The sequence below is a fragment of the Protobothrops mucrosquamatus genome, unplaced genomic scaffold, assembly GCF_001527695.2.
Source record: "Protobothrops mucrosquamatus isolate PMUCROS unplaced genomic scaffold, P.Mucros_1.0 scaffold129, whole genome shotgun sequence".
NCBI lineage: Eukaryota > Metazoa > Chordata > Lepidosauria > Squamata > Viperidae > Protobothrops > Protobothrops mucrosquamatus.
Genome location: NW_015386496.1, coordinates 1,706,622 through 1,734,605, shown reverse-complemented (window position 1 = coordinate 1,734,605; position 27,984 = coordinate 1,706,622). Strand labels below are relative to the sequence as shown.

The 27,984-nt window shown below is 37.1% G+C and overlaps 1 protein-coding gene across 1 annotated transcript; it reads right to left on the bottom strand.

The window, feature by feature from the left end:
- Positions 1-1,363: 1,363 nt before the first annotated feature.
- Positions 1,364-24,703, bottom strand: STK17B (serine/threonine kinase 17b). Its single transcript, XM_029283554.1, has 7 exons — positions 24,544-24,703; positions 15,624-15,836; positions 11,057-11,201; positions 9,390-9,516; positions 6,620-6,668; positions 4,453-4,632; positions 1,364-3,653 (listed from the first exon to the last, which is right to left on the bottom strand). Exons 1-7 carry the CDS (start codon positions 24,663-24,665, stop codon positions 3,368-3,370), a joined length of 1,122 nt encoding a protein of 373 aa, XP_029139387.1. The 5' UTR covers positions 24,666-24,703; the 3' UTR covers positions 1,364-3,367.
- Between the last annotated feature and the right edge of the window lie 3,281 nt (positions 24,704-27,984).

Sequence of the window (27,984 nt, the reverse complement as noted above, 5' to 3'; positions counted from 1 at the left end):
CCAACCAGTCATTTAATAAATGTTCCAAGTTACAACGGTTCAGAAAGGACCTACCAGCCTTTGTAAAACACTGTACCTCCCCCCCCCCGCCCCTATATCAATGTCCAGCAATCATGTAATTGCCATTTGCTATCTTCTCTGCCAGCTTCTCCAGAAATCAATGAGGAAGCTGGCAGGGAAGATTGCAAGCTAAAGGATTTTTCCTCTTCTTCATCTCTCTCTCTCTCTCTCTCTCTCTCTCTCTCTCTCTCTCTCTCTCTCTCTCTCTCTCTCTCTGTGTGTGTGTGTGTGTGTGTGTGTGTGTGGCGCACCCAGTTCAAGAGCTCCCAATCCCTCCATGCAAGAAAGGGAACTCCTGTGCTGGGCTGGAGAAATGAAGCAAGGATTGCAAAGATCCAAGCTAATGCACGAGCTTCCTTCTATGCATAGAGGGGAGCTGTCTGCCCTCTTTTAGCAAGCAGCTCTTTTGCTGTCTGCCTAACAACCCACACAGTTGCTTAACAACCACATCTGGGAGAGCCAGGATTGCAGTCATTGAGCAAAACGGCCACTCAGGTATTTCCCTTAATGGCCGTTTTGCTCAACAACTGAGATTCTGATCGCAATTTTAGTCATAAGTGGAGTACTACCTATATTCTGAACAACTTGTTTATATCATTTGCTTTGCATTTTATACCATTATAATCACCTAGTTCAGGGGTAGGCAACCTTGGCTCTTTTATGACTCGTGGACTTAAACTCCCAGAATTCCTGAGCCATCCATGCTGGCTCAGGAATTCTGGGAGTTGAAGTCCACGAGTCATAAAAGAGCCAAGGTTGCCTACCCCTGAACTAGTTAATTTACCAGACATTCATGAACAATGAATCCATCACCTCTGTGCAATTAAATCAGTTAAAATGAAGTTTCACTATACCTAGAGCATCTGATATAAAATATTAATCATTGGCCATTAGTTCACTAAGCAAGTTGATATTTAATCAATTGTCATGAGTATAAAAAAGCTCCATGTTTGGATAATTTATTTTTGGACAGTGATGCCACCCAGCAGAAAAATTAACTGGATTACATCATAAATCAAAAATATCTTTTGAACTATAACTTTTTTTTGGGGGGGGGGGATAATTCAGATTATGAGGCCTTCCTCATAATTAGGCCTATATTCATAAAATTTTGTGAGAATCAAGATTTAACCCTTTCCTGCTTTTAATTATTCTTTTTTTATTCTTTTATTATTTTTTACTTATTATTCTTTTTAACAGTTCATTTTTTCATCTAATTCAGAAATAATCCTTTTAAAATTCATTCTCTCTGTGCCAGTAACCACTTATAAAGTCTCAATGATATTGACCACAAAACAAAGAATTCAGAGAGCAATTATAATTCCAATAAAATTATATACAAATGTACGCATTAACTAGGAAAACTTACAAAATTAGATATATTCAAAATTTAGAACTGTCAGATTCAAGTGATATCCCAAATTTACACATATATACAAATGTTTATAAAATCTCAAAAGTTCTGTCAACTGGAAGCAAAACTGATGTATTCAAAATATTAAAAAAGATTTAAGACTGGAAGGGTGAGAAATGTAAACTTAAAAAAAACCACAACAGAAATATTTATTGTATCATATACTTTTTTTATAAAGTGCTATAATAACCATTATCGTGGCATGCTCTTTCTCTTATCTTTCTTTCTTTCTTTCTTACTAAAATATATTAATATTAATTATTATGATCCTTTTTTTAAGACTTCCTAAACGTACCAATGCTAAAAATTAAATTAGATTAATGTATCTATGGGCAGGGGAACCCATGCGTTGCATATCGGCTTTTAACTGAAAATCAGAAGAAAATATGGCTTTCAGTATTGAAATTTTGTACTAATTTTAGACTGTGGTCTTGAAATTGCACCATTTTTTTGCCTTTCTGCATCATCCCTTTTGGATGCAGTTCATCTTGTTAGTTGTGAGATGAGGCTAGTAAACCAAGAGCAAACCATAATCTAATTCCCTAACATGGCACATTTCAGGACTGGGCATTAACGTATGTCTGAATTAATTAGATATTTAATGTCATAAAGACTGATTCTTTTTTCTCTATTTTTCTTTGCTTTATTTATACTAATGAATATTAATGAAATATTCATATTGCCATTACATTATTTCAGTCAGCAATTTTTTTTTGCACCACTTCCTTGGAAGTAAAATCCATGAACAAATTGGGATTTACTTCTCCGTTCACAGATTGTGCTATAACTATCATCTTTGTTGGACAAGATAAGCAGTTTCAATTTACGTAGCACAGAAATAATTATATTTTTTAATTTGGGAGAAGATAATTTAATACCATTACCTGACCCTGCACATTTTTCTGGAAGATCTCATTTTCAAATCTAAATCTCACAATATCTGATTTGTTGAATTCATAATAATACACAGGTTATCATCTCCAAATAGCACGATATTGGGCATGGACAAAACATTACTTCCTAAAGGAAAAATGCAGGGTTGACTGTTGTTGTTGGGTTTTTTTTGGCACCAGAAGTATCTTTCAATCTCTTCCATCTTATTTACATAAACAAGAAATGGAAGTTTTCAAAACTAAGTATGCATTCAATCCAAAAATTATCTCTGTAATAAAAAAAAATGAATGTGAACATCAATTTATGTTCCACATGAGAACTGATCCACAACTGAAAACTCAACTCTCCCACAAATGGGGACAAGGCCCCTTCTGAGTAAACATGTAAAAAAAAACCAAAACAGGTGGATAATCAGGAACCCAGTTCAAGCACTTCAGTCCCAATGACTAGTCCAACTAAAAAACATAGGCTTGAAAAAAGGCTTACTGGAGTATACTATATACCGTTACCAATTTGACTTTTTCAACAAACAAATGACGGCATGAGACTGTACTTCTAGGAATGAACAAAAGGATTCATTCCTTCCCTCTGCCAAGTTCATGTAGTTACAATTACAATACAAATGCGTTATGTATTATCACATCACTCTTTGGCTTAGAACTTGGCTCTATTGCTAACTTTAAAAATACTCTTCTTGCCTACTTTATCAATGATCAGACCAAAATGCCATTGTTTTGAATGTAGAAAGTGCAAATATACCCAGTTACCTGTTTGCCTCCAAAAACGAGCCACTTCAGGTGCCAAGACTCCAGCCTCCCAGGGGTCATGCCCATTGCCAGCAATGGCAGCACAAAGAAGGGCCCAAACAAGATCAACTGAAAGTGCATTTCCAGAATAACAACAATGCAGTCGTGGCCAAGCTATAATCTCAAACCACATGCCACCAGATTAATTTAGAATCATAAATACAATTCAAGATAACCTGCAGGAGTGCATTTGTTAACATACGAAGTCTGTTGCAAGTTCTTGAGAATATTGCAAAGAATCATCAAACCGGAATCGTTTGGAGACTGTACTGCTATCTTCTGGAATATTCTCTTTATCTTCTTGCTCAATGCATGCTCCGTTGGACATCGACCTGTTATTAATTCTCTCTTCTATGCCCTTATTCATATTATCAAATGCTGGAGAAGAACTGGGGTTTTCTTCAGGGCTATACCACAATAAGAAATCTCCTTGTCTAAGCCAAGAGTGGGACAGACAAGCCTCTGCTGTTGGTCGTTCTCTACAAAGTAAAAGAAGAGATATGTAGATTTAAGATATGGAACTTAAGCTACAATTGAGTTACAAGTTACAAAAATGGATAGTTCACTATTATTTAGTACTGCCACAGACTATAAAATAGTCCACTAGATTTGACAGGATACAAAAGGAAAAGAAAGAGGGTTCATTCTATTTTCCTCCATAACAACTTCAAAATTTGCTACCACATTCTTCAGAGAGCTTGGTAATCCTAAAGAAAAGTTAGTTACCCTAAATCAGGGACCCCCAACCCCCGGGCCGTGGACCAGCACCGGGCCATGGCATGCCGGAAACTGGGCCACGCAGTCAAGCAAAGCTCCATCCCTGGGATGCAGGCAGTAAAGGAAACCATGCTCCGTCCAATCCGCGGAAAAACCTCTCTCCACAGAACCGGTCCCTGGTGCCCAAAAGGTTGGGGACCTCTGTCCTAAATCAACTCTTTTATCCTACATTTCAGAAACTTATCAGCTAGGAACAAATACTGATAGAGGTGAAGAAAAATATCATGAAAACCCCCCTACCTCTGTACTAATGTAGTGTTTGAGTCAACAAGGGGGATGTCAACAAGATTGACCAGTTATTGCTACCTCTGTAATGCCCCCTATTTCAAACATTTCTCTTCCTGAGTGATAAACAAGTAGAAATAAGAAGCCCATGATGGAACCAAAGCCCTCTTGCCCATTATGAATCAAAATATTGTCCTTACACTGCCTTTCTTTCTAATAGTATATTAATGTAAAAATATTTTCTCTATCCCACTAGATCCTTCCATATAAACTTACTCAGGATTTTTAACAAGGAGTTTTTGGATGAAATCTCTGGCCAATGATGAAACGGAAGCAAATGTTTCTTCTGAATAATCCACGTTGACTTGAGAAACGTTGAGGTATGTTTCCTGTTTATCTGCTCCCATAAATGGAGATTCATGTACAAGCAACATGTATGAGATTACACCTACACTCCTGAAATTAGAGAAGGTATACTTTTTTCATGGATGTTACAAATTAAAATATTTCTTGCAGATAAATAACTGATGCTAAAATATTTTTTTTATTGCTTTTTCATCTACTTGTCAGAGAAAGTCATTCCAAGTATACTAAAGTTTCATATACTTGGATTACAGATCTGATAAAATAAATTCCTGAAATATTTAGTGTTTTGCTTATATTTTCCACACAGGGGATCAGGCACCAGGATATTTGTCTCATCAGTGTCTTATAACAAATATAACTTGATTATATAAGAAACAAAAGCCTTTTCATAAAGACTTTACAAATTTTGGCAAGCCTGTACCATGCTAAGGACACAATCAAATTCTGCAATAAACCAAAGGGAAGTCACCTGCCTGATATTCAATCAAAAAAGTAATTGTTACAGTGAATAGAAGCAAGTCCCATACACATTCCATTGTACTTGTATAGATACTATGAATCACACACAAAACTTCCAGATATCAGACTTGAAATTAGTGAAGACATGAACAGAGTTTGGGGGCTCAAGGTCTCCAATTCAAGCACATTTTTCATAAACAGGACTTAAGAAGATATTCTGCTAGAGTTCTAAAATCAGCAAAAAGTGATTTATTTGAAGTGGGATTGGGTTATTGGAGTGGGAATGAGAGGAGGATTGCTTCTGAAAATAAGCAACTGTTTTTCTCATCTACTGTATATCCAAACTCATCAAAGCCAGTTTTCTATAGGGGCTAAGGGCACCAGACTAGAAACCATGAGACCATGAGTTCTAGTCTCTCCTTGGGCCAGTTTGGTAACCTTAAGCCAGTTACTTCTCTCTCAACCCTATGAAGAAGGTAACGACAAAACACTTTGGAAAATCTTGTAAAAAAAAATACCTGTTGGAACTACTCCAGGCAGTTGCCAGGAGTCAACACTGATTCAAAGACACAAACATAATCCAAAATCACACTGCCAAAATGTGGTCATTTTGCAGCCAAATTTCAGTGTCACACTCTTTGGATAAAGGGCAATACAAACGAGGACATGAAAGGTTGCATCTGAATTACTGCATGCCTACTCCTGATTTATCGCAATATTTAGAAATCCAGACACAGAGACCGTCAATATGCGTATTAAAACATCCAGATTGGAATGTATATGCATTTTATAGATTCACAAACTGTAAGTCTATCAGGGAGCTGAAGGAAGGGAAGAGTATTGAGTTAAGGATTCGGGCTAGAATGATTTATACCAGGGGTTCCCAACCCCTGGCCGCAGCCTGTTTGAAACCAAACCGTGGGTGAGATGGGCAAGCGCGCACAAAGCTCCACTCGCGTGAACTGAGAGTGCTTGTGCTCACATGTGAAGCTCCACTTGTGCAAGCGGAGCATGTGAGCACAGGTTCCCGCTGCTCAGAGAAATGGAGCTGTGCACGCATGCATGCACCTGCCACTCACATGTTCCCCCCCCCATACACACTAGGCCAGGCCGCCAAGCTGGAAAGGTGGTTTATACAGTAAAGTTGTTTCACCTGAAATTCATATTACACTAAATAGAGAATTCAAGTATAAGACAGTATAATGGTATTTCTGATCATTGAGGGAAAGTCAGAAAAGCAAAGACAACAAACCACCACCAATTTGATACAGAACAGTAATTTCTGTAATTTATTTATTTAATAAATTTTAATTAATATACTCATAGATGACAGCTCTCATTTAAATTAATCACGAACAGGTGATGCTTAAATATACTGAAACAAAAGAACATGGAAATCTTTGTTTTATGCTGTTTACACTTTAGAATAAGAAGTCAGAGGAAATAACTGTCTGCCCCAAATTCACTTTCTAGCTCAATAAGATATAACTTGATCCCAAAGGCCAGAAGTGTTCAAAAAGGATTTTAAAAGACTAATAAGAAAATTGATAACCTTTAAGATGAAACTATACAATCAAGGTATTTAAAGTTGCTTTAATCTTATAAGAAATTACCTTACCATATGTCTGTTGCTGTAGTAATGGGATCATAATTTAAGACTTCTGGTGCTAGAAGGAAAAGGTACCATTAAATACAGTGTTAAATAATTTTATTGTATGTTCAAGATAATTGCTAATCTACCACACTATTTTACAATACACTGAGAGTGACACCAAAGATATTATTTATCTACCAGCATGACTGTATAAACCAACCCTTTATTCCATACAGGTAATCCCTGAGTTATGAGTGTTCACTTAACGCTTGTTCAAAGTTACATGATGAGCGCCCCCTAGTGCTTACGAGCAAGTCCCGAAGTTACGAATATTGCAGCACCACAGCAGTCATTCGCCCTTACGAGCAACCGCAGTGGCTCTACAACATTCACCCTGGTTATTCCCTCCCTCCCCATCCCGGGTCTCCCTAGGCACCAGGCCTTCAATACTCACCCTACGAAGATCGAGATCCTTTGCTTTTTTAGCTGCTCTAGGCCTTTGGTGAGTTCGCAGAGAATGGAGGCCTAAAGTAACGCAAGATCTCATGGTACTTTAGGCCTCTGTTCTCTGCAACAGAGAACGGAACCGAAGCTGGGGGACGCTTCCACGTGCCTCCGGAGGCTGGATCGGGGTTCCAGAGGCCTTTTCCAGGCCACTGCGGCCCGGGTCTGAGGCCGGAGAATGCTTCCGCACCCCCCCCATGGCCCGATCCAGGCTCCGGAGGCCTTTTCCAGGCTGCTGTCACCTGGATTTCAGTCCGGCGAACGCTTCCGCATCCCCCTCCAGCCCAATCTGGGCTCTGGAGGCCTTTTCCAGGCCGCTACGGCCCGGCCCTGAAGCCGGGGGATGCTTCTGTGCTCCGCCGTGGCCCAATCTAGCTCCCGAGGCATTTTCCAGGCCTCTGCCACCCTGCTCTAAGGCCGGGGGATGCTTCCACGCCCCAGTCCCCCCCACAGCCTGATCTGGTCTCCGGAGACCTTTTCTAGGGCCGCGGGGGGCTGTGGAAGCGTTCACCGGCCTGAAATCCAGGTCGCAACAGCCTAGAAAAGGCCTCCAGAGCCCAGATCGGGCTGCAGGGGGTGTGTGGAAGCGTTCACCAGCCTGAAATCCAGGTCGCAGCAGCCTGGAAAAGGCCTCTGGAACCCGGATCGGGCCATGGGGGGGCACGGAAGCATCCCCCGGCCTCAGATCTGGGCGGCAGCAGGAACCGCAGCAGAGAGGAGACAGATCTTTTCCAGGTGAGTCCAACATAGCAGGAAGGGAGGGGGAAGCATGCAGTATCTTGGTGGGTGGGGGAGACCTTGGGGCCCTGTTCCATCACTAGGCCCTCCATGGCCTTCTCCACCCTGAGCTACCTCATATTCGCTTAACGAGCTGCATGTGTTTTAACAAGTAAGAGAGTGATCTCGTTCGAGGTATGAGATTGGTCAGGTTCCATTACATTCATAACTCAAGGACTACCTTTACTGGCTTGATTCACCCAATACAGTAAGCCATGATGTTATTTAGCTTAGTATAAACTTATCCACTGTGCTTTGTAAACTATAGTATGCCATGTAAGCCTAGAAATCTTTCAATATTCTTACTCTTGCCAACTCTTCCAATTTTTTCCATTTATTTCTAGGAATGTTGCCTTAGCTAATTTGATTTCATTTGTGCAAATCAGAAATAATCTCTTTTTTTTCTAGAATGCACCTATTCAGTCATGACATACAGAGCTACAGATCAGAGATCCCCAACCCCTAGCCACAGCCCATTATGAGTGGTGGGCCAGTGAGCCCACACATGTGTGCACAGCTCAACTACTGTAGTCAAGCTGCATGTGCATGCGTATGTATGATGGTCCACCACTCATATGGCCCAGTTCCCCTCTTCCTCCCAACTGGGCTGCCAAGCTACAAAAGTTGGGGACCACTGTTATAGGTGATGATTGGTACCTTGAACTGCACTTGGAAGTTAAGTGGCAACCAATGCAGTTAGCAGTGGTGACACATCAGCATGCTAACAAACTCCTATTACTACTTGCACCATTATATTTTCAACCAGTTGTAGCTTCCAGATGATCGTCAAGGGTAGCACCACATAAATTGCATTGCAATAATTCAGTTGTGAGGTAACTAGGACACATGCACTGTCTGAAGCACCTCTTTCAGCTATTGGGAAGTTCCTAGTAATACCACTAAATGTGTATTTTGCCAGAAAATGCTCCTCCACTCAGTGAACCTTCTGTGATAATTATGTTATCATTTCACACAGAGAAAGGGGGGGGGAGTATTCATTTCTTAATACAACATACCTGTTACAGGAAGATTGTTTTTTTATAATTGTTTGTATATACTCTGAAATTGTGATAATATAGATCTTTGTATTATATTTATACTCCATTTCTATATGCAACTCTTTTTTTTATTTGCAAAGAGACCATATCACCCTTCAAGTGACTGAAGACTGTTCACAATACAACAGGGAAATCATCCAACAAACACATCATAATTGATTACAGCAGTAAACCAGGTCCACTACAGACATCATTTTATGGTTATTTTGTTTTTATTATGGGGCATTCATCTTCCATTAAAAATGGTTATGCCTCTATAGGGTCACAATTTCTCCAGCTTATTTTGAAGCTATACTTTTTCCATTTGGGAAAAAAAGCATGTTTTATGGTCACTTGAAGAACATCTGAAGAAGAAAGTTTGTTTCAGTCTTGAGAGCAAAGGAACTGATATTCTTCTAAAAGGCTGGCTAGTGCAATGTCAGGGAAAATGCTTTCAAATAATATATGCAAATTACCTTGATATTCAGGCGTTCCAACAATTTCTCGTAATTCACCAAAATTTCCAATCTTCCGAGACAAACCAAAGTCAACTATTTTTATATCACCGAGGGGACATACACTACTCAATAAAATATTCTGGGGCTACAATAAACAAACAAACATTATTGATATCTAAATTAATTGATTAATCATTTATATTATATTTGTAAGTATATATATCATAACATGAACAAGGCTATCTATACTGGTATAAACCCAGTGGAATCAATGGAACACTAAATGTAGGTGGCTGCCAAATAGCTCCTTAGTAATAGATTATTTATTTTCATAATAAACCTAAAGATACATCCCAGCCTTTTAAAATTTGTTTAAAAAAAGAGTTCAAAAATTCAAAACCATATTTTAAATTAATATCCCACATGTTCAATGGGAAGAAATATTGGGGTGGAAAACAACATTTTAAAATTTTTGCCTCTTCCAATTCTAAAATAAATGAGACCATAAAGGTAAAGCTCACAGTTTTGATATTTCGCTATTAATCTCGTTATCAGCATAAATTCTAAAGTTATAAAATTTCAAGTAGCTACATGACTCTTTCAAAAGCAGCCTGGGGCTTTTATCCGTAACTTTCCTAGTTAGAATTACTTCCAACTAAAAAGAAAAGCAAACGATAAAATGAAAAATCAGTTTTTAGACAAAATCAAAGAGAAGGGAAACAAATGGAAACTAAAATATTGGGTAGAAAGTTGCAAGTATGCTACCTCTAAGTACTTGTTTAAATATTTGGTTTTTTAAAAATAAGCATTTTGAATTTTTATCCTTTTGCAATCTTAATTCTTTAACATAATTATTTGGCTTGTTGTATATCTAATGATGTATATCTAAAGTTTTATGAAAGATTATGAAAAATCCTATTAAATAAACATTCAATGTATTTTAAAGTCTATATCAGGGGTGTCAAACTCAATTTCATTGAGGGTCGCATCAGCATTGCAGTTGCCCTCGGGGGGCTGGGTGGGTGTGGCCAGGGTGGATGCAGCCTACTGGGTGGGCGTGGATGGAGTGGGTGTGGCCTACTGGGAGGGTGTGGCCAGCTCTACATTGTTCATGTCAAGGGTGCCTGTGGGGGCCTGGGCAGGAGTGGGACAGATCAGAGGGTCTCTGGCAGAAGGGGGTGGGACCGGGGCAAGGGCGATGCGGCAGGGGCTGGTTCCTCGCTGTTTCCAGACGGCCTTGTGGAGCTAAGACTGAATGCGTTTCAGCATAGATGGCCACCACAAAATTGTACATTGGCTCCCGGCTGGCCTGGGCCAGGGCCAAGGCAGCAGGGGCCGTTCCCTCACTGTTTCCAGGATGGGTTCGCGGGCCACATGAAACTACTTCGTGGGCCGCACCCTCCCAGTAGGCCACACCCACTCCATCCAGCCTTGTGTTTGACATGTCTGGTCTATATGCTTACTCTGAAATATTTCCCACTATGTAATAGCATATTATCTATAATTTACATTGCCTAATAGTTGTAATCTTAAACATGTAAGGATTTGAATCTTAATCAGCAACAACTGAAACTCTAAAGATACAGATGGAATAAAATTTATTTATCTCCTTCTCTATGAATCCCGTTTTCATAGTTATTACTTTATAATTTTTAAAAGAGTATCAATGAAGTTTACTATATTACCTTTAAATCTAGATGCACGATATTGTTTTGATGCAAGTGGCAAACACCTTCGAGTATTTGTCGTATAAGCCTAATGATAGCAATTTCCTCTATAGTTTCTTCTAGGTCAGGGAGACATAGATTAAAGATTTCTCCTCCAGCTGCACTGAAAAGATTATATGTGAACACATGTAATTGTCAGCATCTTACTGTCAAAATAGAACATGGAAAGCAGTTGTTGGCTTATAATTTCAGTTTCTTAAACATGCTTATTTAAAATAATATTGGTGAAGATAAACAAAAGCGAATCATTTTCCTTTTATACCTTTAGAAGAACCACTCCTTTCAAAGATAAAATTGCAGTGAAGAAATTATATGGAAAAATGCAAAACTGAATGCAAGCTTCACAACTATGAGCTCAAAGAAATGGCATCACTTTCTATAATGTTGGTAAATACCAGAAAAACAACAACAAAAACAGATTTTAATGGATACCGAAGTCTCAACATAGCCTGTTGCTGATGGAAAAGGAAAGAAATATTTTATTTCTAAAATTTGGCAGTTGCTTTCCTAATCAAGTAACAATCAAAGAGCAATGCTCCAGAACACATGATGCTGAACATTTAACTTGTTTTGTTTTCTTTAAACTTTTTAGGAACACTCTTTTTAACTCTCTAAAAAAGAATTAAAACATTTTATTCTGAACCACTTTTCACTTAAAAATCTGAAAGCAAACAAAAAATACTTTAACTGGTATAAACTGTTAATTCACCACAACCTCTCATGAAATGCAAAAAATGTAGCCTTATATTTTCTGGAGTACATTTTGATTTGGCACTCTGGTCACATACCTTCCCTGAAGCAATCATGTTTATTTATATTTAATACACACATAATTTAAGAAAGAAGATGAAAACAAAATGTTTGCCAGAACCACAGCCACACATCAATTAATTTTCTTCCATTGCATTCTAAGATTCCTGTGCACGCACCCAAATAATTTTTGCACACATGCAAAATACTTTTCAACTAACTGCATGTCCTTGCACTGGAATATGTGATGCAATAAACCTGTAAGAGTGTTGTTCCATATACCAATCCCCCCACCCATATAATTTTTGCATCATTTGTACCCAAGGAAAACTTGACCAAATATATGCTTTTGCTTCAAAAGAGTAGCAGATAAAGTTGATTTTGTTAATATCACATCATGAATTTATTTCTATTTATCTCCCAGTTTTCTTTCATGAAATAAGACCGTTTATAAAGGGATCACCCTTCATCTTATCAGCATTACAACCATGAGAGTTGGTTGGATTCAGTGAAAGTTACTATTATGGACAATATATATATATATTTGTGTATATCTATCTGCATCCTGCTAAAAAGTTTCACTCGCCAGCTACATATTTATTTCAGCAAATCTGACACATTAACAGAGCTAGAAAGACGGAAATGAGATTAGTGTGGATATGGCCTATAATGACAATATTGAAAGATAAACTGTACAAAAGTGAAATTGTCACACTGCATAACTTCACACTAGAAAGAATGGCTATTTAGCACTGAACAAAATAACTGAACTGTATCAATCAGAAAGGTGACACAAAAAGCCCAAGTTGAGAAAAATTACAGGATACATTAAGGATGACTCCAAAAAAGAAAGAACATTAACAACAACATCAACAAAAAAAAAACACAAAAGCCAAAGAAAAAATTGCATATAGCATTAACCTGAAAGATGAACCACAAAAATTAGGCAGATAAAAGCATAAATATAGGCAAAAATCCCATGTGCTACCCATTTTCCCTACCGTAGCAATCTAAAATGGTTAACTTCAACTGAAACCAATCTGATCTTCCCCTTCCAATAATTGTGCACATATACACCACTTGTATGTGCCGGGGTGTGTACAAGGGCACAATCATATACATTTACCCTCTCAAAACGGGAGGTAAGATCTGAGACAAGAACAATGGAAGTACTGAATAAAATAAACTGCTTGTAAAATAAAGTATCCCATTCATAAGCAGATCCCTCTCTCTGAATATATCAATCATTCTTTCCACTACATCCAAACCAATCTGACTGTAGAGAAACACAAGATAAAATGCACATTCTCCTCTCTTCTTTCAAAAGAAAAAAAAAACAGGATGAAAATAGAGAACAGCAAATTCACTGTGAAGAATAGATGAAATGAACAAAAATGGATTGGACAAGTGGAAAAGAAAGGGTAAATGCCGGTGTTACAAAAACAGGATTAAACTGGCCATATAAGGAACCCCTCATTGATATTTAGCAAAATCTTCAAAAGGATCCAGTCTTTTCAGGAATGACGTTTATAATCATCTATACCTCCAACCATTCTGGGTTTTAAACAGTTGCTTCTAGTCTTATCAGAGACTGTAAGCATCCTCTCAGATTTATGAGTAATTAGTCTGAAAAGCAGATTTTACAAGCTAAGTTCCTATTTGCACCATCTGTTACCTGAGGACATAATTTCCTTACTAGGAGGCAGCACCAAATGCTGGTGAGAGAAGACAGCAGCAGCAGCAGCTTGGTGAGCCAAACAGGTTATATATGTCAATCGCAAATTGTTTTTTTAAAGTCAAAATAAATAGCAGCACAACAACACAGTCATCTCATGGGAGAAATATAAAGTTCCTTAATGATATACCTACAGTCTACTATTTCTGTTAGGGTTGCAGGGAGGTTTAAGTCATGCCTGATTCCTGGTGACTGCTTCAGCAAGTCTTTGGAGTAGCCTCTTCAGAAATGGTTTGCCCTTGCCTTCTGAGGATGACTGACCTAAGGCCACCCAGCCTGCTTTTTGCCTAAGGCACAATTACAACTCACAGCCTTCCAATTTCTAGCCTCATGCTTTAACCACTACAGCAGGGGTCTTCAAACGTGGCCCTTTTATGACTTATGGACTTCAACTCCCAGCATGCCTGGGTGAGGAATTCTGGGAGTTGAAGTTCACAAGTCATAAAAGGGCCAAGTTTGAAGACCCCTGCACTACAGCAAACTTGCTCTCTGCAACCTAGTGTTGGGGATTGGGTTGGGGATGACAGACTTGAAAATTTTCATTTGTGTAATTGAAACAATTTACTTCAAATATTCCTAATCACATAAATTCAATCCACTTGGTATTAAAGAGAACTATACTATTTTCTTATAGCTGTCTTAATATCAGAAGGCCCCCAAAACTACAGCTGACTTGCTTGCTTGTTGGCTGTGTGGTAGGGCTCCTGGACCAGCAGAGGGGAGGATGGAAGCCTTGGAGTTTCCTATGGCTGCCCATTATTGCAAAGAGGAAAGATTCTCCAATGAACAAAGTGGGATTCCAGAAAGAACTAGGGTAGGTCCTAAAACTCTAATGCATGGTTTGACCAAGGTCTTAGTTGCTGTTTAGACTCTGCCTATGTGTACTTTGTGTGCATGTAGATCCGGGAGGGAGGGAGGGAGGGAGGGAGGGAGGGAGGAAGGAAGGAAGGAAGGAAGGAAGGAAGGAAGGAAGGAAGGAAGGAAGGAAGGAAGGAAGGAAGGAAGGAAGGAAGGAAGGAAGGAAGGAAATTTAGAGAGTGCCTATCTCCTTCATAAAGTGACTCTGCAACACATTGTGCCCATGAAATAGTGCTGCTTCGTAATTCGCAGTAGGCTTTCAGGTACAATGAAAATGGTTATCATCTTTAAAGTTCAGCAAGGTGTGGGCCAGATTACTTGTGGGATTGCATATTCTTAATGATCTCTGCTGTGAGTTCCCTTGGTGAAGCTATGTTATCTGATGGGTGCCAGGAAGCATATCTTCTCTGTCATGGTGATTACCTTATGGAATAGCTTCTGGTCTTTGACTGTAATAAACTTACTTGACTTGAATTATGGAATAGCTCCCCTCCAGAGATATGGATGGCCCTGGCCTTGCTTACCTTGAAGAAGGTCATAAAGATTTGGCTTTTCTCCTAGGCACTGGAATCAGAATGTTAATAAAGCTTTGATGTATGTAAGTATGATATGCTGGCAATGCGTTTATTATGGAGGCCTCAACCTGGGTGTCATTTTTCTTTAAAATGGTTTGGATAACTTTATTGTTTGTATCTCTGTTCACCATCCATAGTTCTAGTGGTTAGTTGAATGGCAATATAAATTTGCCAAATAAATAAATCTAGAACAGAGAAATAAGATTGGGGATCACATGTAGAGTATAGTATTTGAAATTCTTTCCAACCACTTCAAACGGTTCTGTTCTGGGTCACGTGAACAAGAAGGAAAAGGGAAGAGAGTTGAGACCAGAAGAGTCACTAGCGTTCCAAGCCACTGCCCAACTTCAAGAATGCACTGGGGGACTTTTTCCTGGATTTTTCCCTGAAGCTACTGCATGGAATCTGGCCCATTCTCACAGCTGAACTCTCTTTTGTTGCCGTTGACTTTACCTGTCATGCAAAGTTTGATGATTGAACCCATTCTGTTTAGTTCTCCAAGAATTATGTTACAGAGTCACAAGCCCTTTTATATAATTTCTTTCCACTATTTTATTCAGTTGAAAAGAAAAAGGGATTAGAGAGTAGGGTTAGAATATATACTTACTATTCCAAAACTAAGATTATTTCATTTGTTGTTTCATAGACTTCATGGAGATTTACTACCCGGGGACTTGGTTTTGTTAGTTCGAGAACAGCAATTTCATGCAGAATGTCTGCTTTGCAGTCTTGGCCTCTTCTCCTCTTTTTCAGAAACTTAGCTGCATATTCCTGGCCTGTAGCTTTCGCAATACATTTTCTAACCACACCAAATTTTCCTCTGAAAAAAAAAAGAGAAGAAATAATTGTGAAGTATTGTAGCTCACTAGCACAAATCAGAAGGACAAAAACATTTTGTAATATTTCACCCTTTGTTCTTTACAGATAGGCATGTGCTATATTTTGCATTCATAACTTTATCTTCTGTAAATATTTATTTTAGATCTGCTATACGTATGGTCTTCCAGATAGTCTTGGAATCCAGTCCCAGCCTCTGCATTCCTGTAGTGGCTGAAACTGAATGGAGCTTGGTATTCAACATCTGGAAGATCACGGGTCATTCATCCTTGATGTAAAGCCAAAACAGAGCTCTTTCAACAAAATGTTTAGCTGTGATCTACATGGCAGCTCCTACCATAGGTTCAATTTACTACCTCTTTGCTTCTAATTCATCATTTCTCATATCTCAGTTCCAATCCCTTCTCTAATTTAGATCCTAGAAACAGACTACATATTGTAAAGAATGTGCTCAATTTAACTGATGTAAATGAGATATAAAGATTGTCACCTTAGAACCCATAACATCAAAACTATTATCTTAAAGAGTTCACTATTATTAAAACAGATCTCAGTAACCCTTTAAGATTTTAACAATTAAAGCCATGTTTGTAATGACATTATTATTGAACATTAGACATTAAAGTTATGCTAAAACATATTGAGAGGATTAAGTACTTCTTTTCTGAACACTGAATATAGAATGCAAATGTAGTTATCAGATATATTAAAAGGATTATGTATTTAAGATCCTGGAATAAAACCATGAAATGATTTTATAGCATTTTAAATATTAATGCTTTATATCAGGAGTGTCAAACTGCCGGCCCACAGGCTGGACGTGTCACGTGGAAGCCGCGCCCACCCCATTGCCAACAATGGCAAAACCGGCCCGATACGTTGTGTGACGTCACATGATGTCGCGAGTTTGACATGCCTGCTTTATTTCACCCTCTATCAGTTTCATATTGGCAAGTATAAATATAGTCATTGAGCAATTTATGCCTCTATGAAAATAATATTAAACCAAACCAATCAGATCTTTATTTCAGTCATAAACCAGAATAAAAACATGCAGGCTTTTTTTTTTAGATCTATGAGAAATAATACCCCCACCCAAATTCATTTAGAACTTTTTTCCATTTTTTAATATATAATTTGCTTAAATTCTCCTCAGATTTTTAATCTGAAGGGGTCTTATATTCTTTCAAAACAAAAAAAATCTCCAGACTCAATTTGTGATAGCTCTGCAACAATAAACAGACACGACATTTGAACTGGGTATGAACAACGGAGTTTTAGAATGCTGATTATGTTCCCTCAAGCTGTTGTTGACTCTTAGCCAACCATGTATATAGATTTTCTCCATGATGATTTGTCTGTAACTTGGTTTTTTAGATCTTCCAATCGTGCACCTATTGCCACTATAAGTGCTGCTGGTCATTCTCTTCTCTTTCTTTCCACCATTTCCAGAATTAGAAAGCTCTAATTCTAGAAAGCTTTCTCGAGAGAGCTGGGTCTTTGTATAAGGTATCCAAAGTGAGGTAATTTGAGCCTGATCATTTATGCCTCAAAAAAAGATCCTTGGTTTGATTTATTTGATGATCCATTTCTTTGGCTGTCTATGTTTTTCTTAGCAGTTTTTTCCAATACCATTTTTCAAAAGCATCAGTACTCTTTCTATCATGCATCTTCAAGATTCAATTTTGCTTCCATAGTGTCACAGGGAATGCAATTGCTTACACAATTCTGATCTTTGTAGACATAAACACATCACAGCATGTTCCAAAGCATTGTTGGCTAATCTGCATATATAATAAAGCATATTTCAAGATTGCTTGTTCCTTTGGTGTTGATGGTTGATCCTAAACAGCAGAAGCTATCCATTACTTTGATACCTTCATTGTCAGTTCTAAGGCTGGTTCTTCCACCTGTTATCATTAGTCTGGTAATTTCAATCCCATTTTTCATTGTGCACTTTGATTTTTATTACAGGAGTTTGCAGGTCCTTTGATTTTGGCTATCAGGGTAGCCAAATCCTAGAGCAAATCATATATATTGGCTTTCCATTAGTAAGGTGGAACGTGGGCCAAAACAGTTTACATCACTGGTGATGTTTTTTGTTTTATCTTTCTTAATTTGTCAAAGAGTACTGAGGAGCTAAAATGACTGCTGCAGAATTCTTATGACCCGCTTGCCTGTACACACATTTTAAGAGCATTGGAAAGGAGGAGTAAACAATTAAAATCAGGAAAGACTTGAGATAGAAGAAATGGTCAAAGACAAATCCCATCTTTGGTGGAGATTAAAGACCCCAAATAGTGCTACCGATAAGCATACCTTGACAGATAAAAAGTTAAAGCCAAATTAATGAACTGGGCAAGTTCAAACAATAGCTTTCCTGATAAAATATAAAAGTACATCTTAAAGTCTCTGTACAAAAACCATTTCTCAATTGCTAGTGAAAAAAAAATCATGCCATTTTTTCCCTTACCACTCATTTCACTGTGGAATAAAAAATGTATGCTGGTAAGCTTATGTTTTTAGAAGAAAACCACATACTGTTTAAAAACCAAGTTGACCTTTCAGAAGTAAAGAAAAATGTGTTCCCTCAGCCAAGTTAAGAATGCCTGAAAACCAGCATTTTTATTTTAGCACATAAGTTTATAGGAATGCTCAGAAATACAATACTAAGATTAGACAGGAAACAGAATCAGGAAGCTAAATTTTTTGGAAGATAATTAAATGAAAAGTATATGCTGTGGGCACCAAAATCTTTTTAGCTAACCCACCCATACTTTAAAATATTTTTAAACCCTTACTCCACCTATATTCATAAAGCTTAAAACAATAAAATACCATCAGAAAACACCTAAAATATTTAACAAAACATTCTTGAAATTAACTTTTACCAGGTAAGATCTACACTAAGAGAGTTGTGAATTAACTTGGGAAAATGTCCATGTTTCAAGGCCAGTTACTGACACTTATTCCTCCACAAGCGATCACTAATTTTAAATTTAGGGCCTGACAAAGAGACATCATTTTAAAACATCCCATTAATTGGACTAGATGTGGAAATGGTAGAATTTGTAAATCTTGTATATGTAAAATATGCAAATCTTATAGCAGTGAAAAACAAACTTAAAATATATTACCTTAAAAAGAAGTCATTTTTTTTCTCTGAAATTTCTTCCTGATATAAATATACATCCATTTTGAAAGATCCTATTTCAATTAACAAATAAAATGTTCTAATAAAATTATGCACAAGTTTGGAAACAACTTGCAATTTCAGGTTTGTTTCTTCCCCCCAAAAAATTTTTTTCAACAGTTGTCATAGATGTTAGAGTTAAAGTATGTTAATTTTGTTTGTATTATGAATGGATAGCTTAATTTAGACTTGGGATGTTATGTATTTATCCCTGTACTCAGTTCTGGGAAGTCCAGGGGGGGAGGGGGGAAGGGGATGAAGGGGTAGAATTATAAATTTTTTTTGGTGTATTTATAAATGTAATGTAAATGTTTGTCTTTAAGAAGAGGAGATGATCGGCTAGTACCCCTAAACTGCATCCGAGGTGGTGGAAAAGAAGGTGATGGGATGTGTAGGATAGTTGGGAAGGAGGAAAGAGGAGAGGTAGTGGTCAAGAGGGGGAGGAAGAAAGAGGGAAGTAGGTAGGAAGGTGGAGGGAGTGTGGATGCAGGGGGGGGAACGCCGATTATTTCTGAATACCTAATGAGTAGGCTTTTTATGTGTTTGTTTTTCTAATGAAATGCACCATATTTGTATTATTTGTTCATGTTTATTTCAAAAAATTAATAAAAAATTTAAAAAAAACAGTTCTTATAGGACCCTATTATAAAACGATTAAAAGAAGAATTTTCCAAGTAAACACCCAAAAGAAACAAAAGATGCCTCATTCCGAGGTAGGCAACTGAATTGTGTACTGAAATACAAACAGAATAGCTACCACAAATAAACATAACTTTAAAATCTCACCTATTATTTCAAGGTGACTGATCTTCTACAAATGCAATGTGAGCCAGCAAAATTCAGTAATGTAATAAAGCTTGAATTTTCTTTAAGTAATTATTATTATTGCTTCATTACACATTAGGTGAAATTAGCTCAGTAAATTTGCTGGCACTATTACAAAAAGAAGGAACTACTTCATTCTCCTGAAGACAACCAAACATAAGCTATGCTTTTCATTTGATTAGGTAAAAGTCATTTGAAGAACATGGAAGAAATGCAACAAGTATGCATTCAACTTGCCATCAGTTCCTATACAATCTAAGGCAGAAAAGAAGTTTTGATACATAAGCTAAGGCACTGAAGGTCACACCTCACAAAAAAAAATGTAAGCAAATTTCAGGAATTTTGCATGGAAGTTATAACCAGAAAGATTCCACATTTGTCATAGCTGTGCATGAGGCGTAAATACACTGTTCATTTTTTTGCCTCACGTACCCACTCCTGATTTCCCTCCCTTTGATCTGACATCCATCTGCAGGCATCTTTTTCCCCCCCATTTTGGCTACCTTCAAATTTATGATGCTTCAGACAAAGGTTTTGTTTATAAATGTACACATCTACTGTATCTCAGGCATTGCCAGATGTAACTTCAAATCACATGGAGATGTAGCACACATTCATTTTAGTTGACAGTATGCACATTAATATTCCACAAAATAGATCAATACAAATGAAACTGACAGACATATAGGCAAGTTAGAAATCTGTAAGTTTTCTTACAGTCTTAAACGGAATACTAGTAAGATGGATTTATTGTTCATCCATGAAATGTCTTTAGACAGAATGGGACTACTGCTGAAGGAGAATCTTTTGACCTGGCAGTTCTTCTGGACTTACAGGTCCTGCCAGAAGAGGTAGAAGCTGTGGCTATGAGGTTTTTTTCCCAGCCTCAACTGGTGTGCCAGTTGCAACCTATCTAGAGGAAAAGGACTCTGCTTACACTGGCTCAAGCACTCATTGTCTCCTGTTTAGATTACCTCAGTGTGCTATGCATGGGGATGCCTCTGAACAACATCAGAAGTTGCAATTCTGACTAATGTTCATTAATGGGAGCACATTATACCAGTGCTGAAGGCCCTGCACTGGTTATCAATAGACTTCCAGATCTAATTTAAAGTGCAGATATTAATATATATTGTAAGGCCCTACATTAGCAGCTACTCATCTGCAGGATCCCATTCTCCCATTGGAATCATTTCAACTACCCAGGAGAAACTATCAGTGAAACTAAATACCACACACAGAACAGCACACACTCTGCTAGAGAGAGGTTCCCTGAAGATGGGTTCCAGCACAAGTCCGAAAGCTCGGAAGAATGCATCATTTTAGTGAGGAGACAAGAGCCTTACAAATAACAAGAAGCAGGAGGAAGAGGAGGTAGCAGCAGGACTAGAATGCTATCATAGCAGGAGTCTACAAATTTGGACAGGTTTTAATAGCTTAGTTCCACAGCTTTCCTATCTGGCTACTTTCCTTTACAGTTTCCAAACAAAGCTTAGTGGCTATTATTTACTTATTAATTCTGTGGCTATGTATACATAATGCATTTAGGGACAAAAAGAGTAGCTGCTGGAGTAGCTACAGTATATGAACCTTTAACTATTTATAAACAAGTACCTTGTAATCTGTTTCTTGCACCTTTTCCCCCAAAATGTTTATACAGATAGTCCTCAATTTACAACAGTTCACTTAGTGACTCTTTGAAGTTACAAAGGCACTGAAAAAAGTGACTTATGATTATTTTTCAGACTTATGACTGTTGCAGCATCCCCATAGTCACATAATTTACATTTGGATGCTTGACTCACCTTTATGATCGTTGCAGTATCTCTGGGTTATGTGATCACCTTTTACAATCTTCTGAGAAGCAAAGTCAATGGGGAAACCAGATTCACTTAAAAACCAGGTTACTAATTTAACAACTGCAATGATTCACTTAACAAATGTGGGAAGAAAAGTCGTAAACTGGGGCAAAACTCACTTAACAAATTTCTCAACAACATAAATGTTGGGCTCAATTATGGTCATAAGTTGAGGACTACCTGTATATCTCAAATTTCTATTTACTATCACAATCACCACTATTCCTGTGAAACCTCAATAGGAAGTGGAATTTTGATATGTGATCCAGAGCACAGAAGGGCACATCACTTTTAAGTGGATTTAAAGATTTCTTCATAGAAGCAATCAGCAAAACAAAAAGATTTGGCATATATACACAAAAAGCCAAATATAATTCAGTTCCGTATAACAGAAAATTACGATAGGTATAAAGTCAATATATATTCTACACAATTATTGTAATAAAATTATTAACTATTGACTCTAACTGTAAAATCCAGTACATTCTAACTTTCTTGGCATTGGTTATCTCTCTTATAGTTAGACATTTTAAAGTTTCCCACCTAATGTTCAGGTACACCAACTTTTTCTCTGTTCAAAAGCTGTTCTGCAAATATTTTGATAGAATAACACACACTCTATAATCCTGTCCCGCCTTAGCAAGCCTATATTATTCAATTCAACAGCCCCAAGAACATATATTTTGTTCACAAAAAAACTAAATTAATCATGTTCATTTTTTTTTTAATTTTCAAGATCATTTTTCTCAAAACTAAATATGTACCACCAAAGACTACTAGGCCAATCCTATTCACTTTTTTTTCCTTTTAAAAATAAACAAGATTAATGTTTGGTGTGTCTACAGTGCTAATAAAAAAAATTATAAGAACAGATTGTTTTATAAATGTTCATTAACACATTCCCAGAATAGAAAGCCCATGCTAATTATTTATTTTACAGTAATTGAACTGAAATACTAGGTTGACTTTTAAAATATCCCAAAGCTGTGCTGTTGTACAGTAGTTTCCAAGAACTGCATTCAACTTAAATAAGTTTTTTATATAAGATACATAGTAAAGAAGGAATCTGTGACTGGTAAAGTATTTTTGAATAAATTTAGAGCAATGGTCCCCAACCTTTCGGCTTGGCGTCCCGGCTGGGCGGGGAAGAGGGGAACTGGACTACATGAGCGGCAGGCCGGTGCACACATGTGCATGCAGCTCAACTTGTGTGAGTGGCAGGTCGGTGCGCATGCATGAGCGCACCGGCCTACTGCTCATGCAGCCCAGTTGCAAATAGGCCAAAGCCCAGAGGTTGGAAACCCGATTTAGCGTACAGGTAGGGGGCTTGGAGACAGAGCCAAGATGGTGGACAGGCAGCAAAGGCTGTAAAGAGCTCCTCAAAAAGTAAAAGCTTTCTAAAGAGTACAGGTAATCCTTGACTTATAACCATTTGTTTAGTGATTATTTGAAGTTATGACAGTGCTGAAAAAAGTCATCTCTGGCCAGTTCTCACAATTAAAACCGTCACAGTTTCCTTGTGGTCATGTGATCAAAATTTGGGCACTTGGCAACCAGCATGTATTTATGATGTTTGCCTGGGAGTCACGTGATTGCCATTTGCAACTTTTCCAGCTGGCTTCTGACAAGCAAAATCAATGGGGGACACCGGATTTAATTAATGACCGTGTGATTCACTTAACAACCATAGCAAAAATGTTGTAAAATCAAGTGCAACTCACCTAACAACCACCTCACTTAGCAATAGGACTTCCAGTCCCAATTGTGGTTGTAAGTCAAAGTACCTCTATTTCTTAAAATACAAAAATTAAGCTATTAGCTAGGTTCTAACGTCACTGAGAACAATACAGCCTTTGAATTTATCACTAATATGGCTATTACTAATATGAAGAAATTCTCACAATAGAGAATGTTGAACTTTCCTATGAGGAAGGAACTGTAGAGTTCTTGCAATATTGATTTCCTCTTCTCATTTCTCTTCTTGGTAACAGAATAGGCTGCCCAGACACAGAACATGATTTTTCTTTCATTAATTCTAGTTTTAAAATGATCTAGCAATTCTAACTGTTAGAAAAGCATATTGCCACTCTTAACAGTTTTAAAGTTCATAAGTGGCTCCACAAGCTATTTAATGTTCATGGCAACCTAGGAATAAAGAAGGATAGGTTTCTTAGTTTATGACAAGCTCTGCAAACACTTGGAAGCTACAGATTTTTCCTTCTGCTTCCAAGAATCTTCCAAGACCAACATAAACTAAGATAGTGGTCTTTATCTTCTCCCCAAATCTTTAAGCATACTGAAGAAACAAGAAGGCCTGTTTTTCCTTCCCAGTATTGTGGGAAACACCTCACTCACTTCAGATTTCTCTATAATGTAGGCAAATGTAATTATTTTTAATCTGATCACAGAAAAAATATTTCTCATACCATATTTCATATATCAAAATGTTCCCCAAACTGCTTTTCTACAGGGCCCCACCTGCAATTTACTTTAACAGAACTATATGCAAGGTTCAGAAAAACTGTAGTTTTATATAAAAAGCAGTGGAAACTGAAGCCTGAGCACATACATAGCAGTTAGCCTGTTCTAAGACAGGGGACCAAACTGTTGTAGTAGGCTTCAGTGGGGAGCTGTTCTAGACCCTACTCTCCTGATATGATAGGACTGAATCTACTCTTCTCTTTATTAACTAGTTTGAATCATCTGAAAAAGGTGCAATAACAAGCTTTTTATTACAGTATATTATGCACTGATATAACAGAAGTTAAAGCAAGATCAATTTGAAAAAAAAAATTCTTGAGATATATACTTACCTCCCCAATTCCTTGGGTTCAACTTCATAGAAATGGTGAAAATTATCTGCCTTTATCTGTGTCTGAGAAGATATAAGCAACAAGCCCGGGATGCTTTTGTTCTCTGATTTCCTCCTAGACATACTTAATGCATGGGGTCTCTCCAAGGTCGGTTCTGATTTTCACCTGTTCAAAGAAAGTTGTATTTAAATAAAAGTATCCCATAGTCCTAATATGTTTCCATTCTGCCATTAGTTTTTATTTAATTAGTTAAAACTCCTATTGACTCACTTGAAATAAACTCTTGCCTTTTAACAGTTTTTCAGATCTGGGAAGACACCCTTTTAGTATAAAAATTCCAACAGATTTATATTATTTATTTATTTCAAGTGAGTCATTAGGAGTTTTAACTAATTAATTAACTGTTCTAAAGCAAACAAAGTGGCTAATAGAACCAAGACAAACTGAACCAGAATGTGATGTGATAAAAACATTTTTTTTCTGTTATTTTTGCAATTATTTCATGAATGAATTTATGACACTTGGCATTCACAAGATTGACAGCTGTTTTCCAAACAGAAATATCTTCTTTGTCTCAAGCAGAAATTATATGAGTTTTAACATCAACGAGCAGTTCTCTCATCAAATCCTGCAAATCTGCTATGGAGGAAAAAGTTTTATCTTTAAAAAGACTGCCAGACAAAAAGAGCAAAAAGTTTTGTGCCAAGGTTGGAAGAAGGTTGGAATCTCTTCAATCACTGAGAAAAAGGAAAACATCTCCAAGAAGCTGGGAAAAGGGCCAAAAAAAAGAGCCAGAAAAAGCAAAGGGACTTTAGCTTCAGGCATCAGGTCATCCTAAGGAATAGGAAACTAGTCGAGCTAGAAATATTGCATAAGGTTACCTTTTTATTTTAACAGGGTGTGTGTTTAAACGTGATTTACTGTCTCTGGTTATTACTGTTTCTACAAGCTCAATTCTCAAATGTTTTATTCAAATTTACATCAAAGCTGCTTTTATATTGGTAGCAGATCTATCACTGTGTGATCTACTCAATGTGGACCCTCTAATTGGTTTGCATGATTATTTTTCATACTGTCTTTTTAACAATTCTATATTTCAATTCCTTTGGATTTGTTACATTCCATTTTCTCCCCTTCCTTTTTAAAATACACTAAATTTTGTTCTATTGATCTCGTCAAATTGGTCAACCTTCTCATACAGGTAAAGGGGCTGATTCCCTTAGTAACACCCCTAAGTGCTACAGGGCCAGAAAGGGGCACCACAATATTTATTTTCATTTTATCATTTTTCCTCATTTACATCTCAATAAAGGCACAAGGGCTATGAAAGTCATTTTCACTCATACACACCAGAGTTAGGGGGAAGTGTGTCATGTGAAGTCACACCCCTGAAGGCTAGGTGGAGGCAGTAGTTAGGTGCAGACCAAGGTAGGGGGCGGAGCTAGAGTATGTAATTCCAGAGGCCCATGGGAGCTGGGATGTAAGACTTCCAATGCTTCATCCTTCATGCTCAAGAACATCAAATTTACAAGAACATTAAACTGGGAAGCTTTAAAGTTATAATGAACTTTTCCATATGTTTTTCACAGATATTTCAAAAAATTTAACCATTAGGAAAAGAAGTCACTGAAACAGTCATATAGCATGTTAAAATGTGTGTTTTTCTAGTTAAATATAACAAATATATAAATGCAAATATAAACAAATCATATAAATCATCGCTCAAATTATATGTGATATCAGGACATTTTACTTTCAGGCCTAAATTTCTAGAAAAATCCTAATATGGAGAGGAAGGGTGTTACTCAATACATTGCACATCTTGTATTTTCTGAAAATTTTAGTGTGAAAATTTTATTGCAACAAGAATTACTATATATATAAAATGTTCTTGCCAAAGATGTCTATTATGGCTTCCACAGGAAAGCGTTGCTTCAATAACCTCCCATTATTTTTAAGCATGGATGGGACCAAAAGATGTGTATTGTTTTTCTAAAAAAAAAAATCATTGCTGAAACAATTGAGGAGGTATACTTACCAAGATAGTCAGGTCTTACAATTAGCTCTACTAGTTATTAGCAATACTATTACATTAATTCATAATTCACAAACAGCAGACAATATGAGTGACATCAAATTATTTAAAATTTATAATCCTAACAGACTAGGAAGAGTTTAAAATGGATCTCTCAAATTATTGTTGTGAGCTATTCTAATTTAAGAATGAGTGTCTGCTCTCTTACAAAGCACTTCTGTACACATTGCACATATTTTCTATCATTATAGATAATCATAGTCTTATAGCAAAACTGAGGCACATTTTACACAGAGCCAGCCTTCTAAATTTGCTGCTTGTGCATTCTACCAAGATAATAACTAGGCCTAGATAGGTGGCAGCATTCAGCCAAATTTTATTGATCTCAAAAAACCACAGTCAGGATCTGTGCAGTAGCTATGTGGAAGACTATCAGATAAATCCAGGTCTGTTGGCTAGACTGGGAAATAAAAAAAAAAAAAAGCTTCAACAGCAATGAAAAACCACTTCCACTACCAAGTGGCAAACCACTTCCTTACTGTTACTTACTATCAAGAAAAATACATGGACATATCCATGAACTCACCAGAAATTAAACTTGACTTATAGGAAAGGTTACCTTAACTATAAGTTTAGCTTGACAACAAACTCAACATAAAGACATCCAGACGTTTTTTTAAACCTTGTACCTTATTATAATCTGTTATGATTCATACTTTATGACATAGCCTCAGTTGCATTCTCAGATATACATCTTAGATGAAAAATAATCATTTAGGAATCTAAAGATTCAAAGGAGTAGGAGAGTTTATTTAACTAAAATAATTCCAGAATAACAAAATTAGAGCTATTCTTAGGATGTAGATTTAAAAAAGTAAATTGTACAGAAGTCAAAATATAATCTACTAACAGCTAGTTTTAAAGAAACATGTTGAGCAGAGATTCAGTGTTTATGCCCATTTTACATGTATACCTTAAATGCAGTAAACCATCTTTTGAAAATCACCTACTTTGGTTAAGATAACACTTTCTCTTAATGCCAGACAACTGAAAATAGGTTGAGGTCATTCAGAGGTAAATGCTCCCTAAATGTCTCAGAATTCTATTTAATTAGTTCTTTCCAAAGGTAAGCCCAAATTTAGCCCAAATTTAATTTTTACAAACAACTAATTTTCAGGCAGAATCATGCTCAACTAACTTCAAAAGGCAATGTTCTCCAGTAGCTTGCTTAGAATAACACAGATTCTTAACAGTTCAAATTTGGTGAATTTACAAATATTTCCCCATATCCCAAAGTATTATCTACAAACTAATCTTTCCACAATCAAAAAAATTGAAACCGTGGTTAGAACACATAAAACATCCGTTGCTTCCCTGTGACATGCATAGAAACATATTACATTTAA

Coding starts and splice junctions, on each gene's coding strand:
- STK17B (XM_029283554.1), bottom strand. CDS start 24,665: ATGTCTAGGAGGAAATCAGAGAACAAAAGCATCCCGGGCTTGTTGCTT. Junction 9,517..11,056: donor TCGTGCATCTAGATTTAAAG/GTAATATAGTAA, acceptor TGTTTATTGTAG/CCCCAGAATATTTTATTGAG. Junction 4,633..6,619: donor ACTACAGCAACAGACATATG/GTAAGGTAATTT, acceptor CTCTAATTTCAG/GAGTGTAGGTGTAATCTCAT.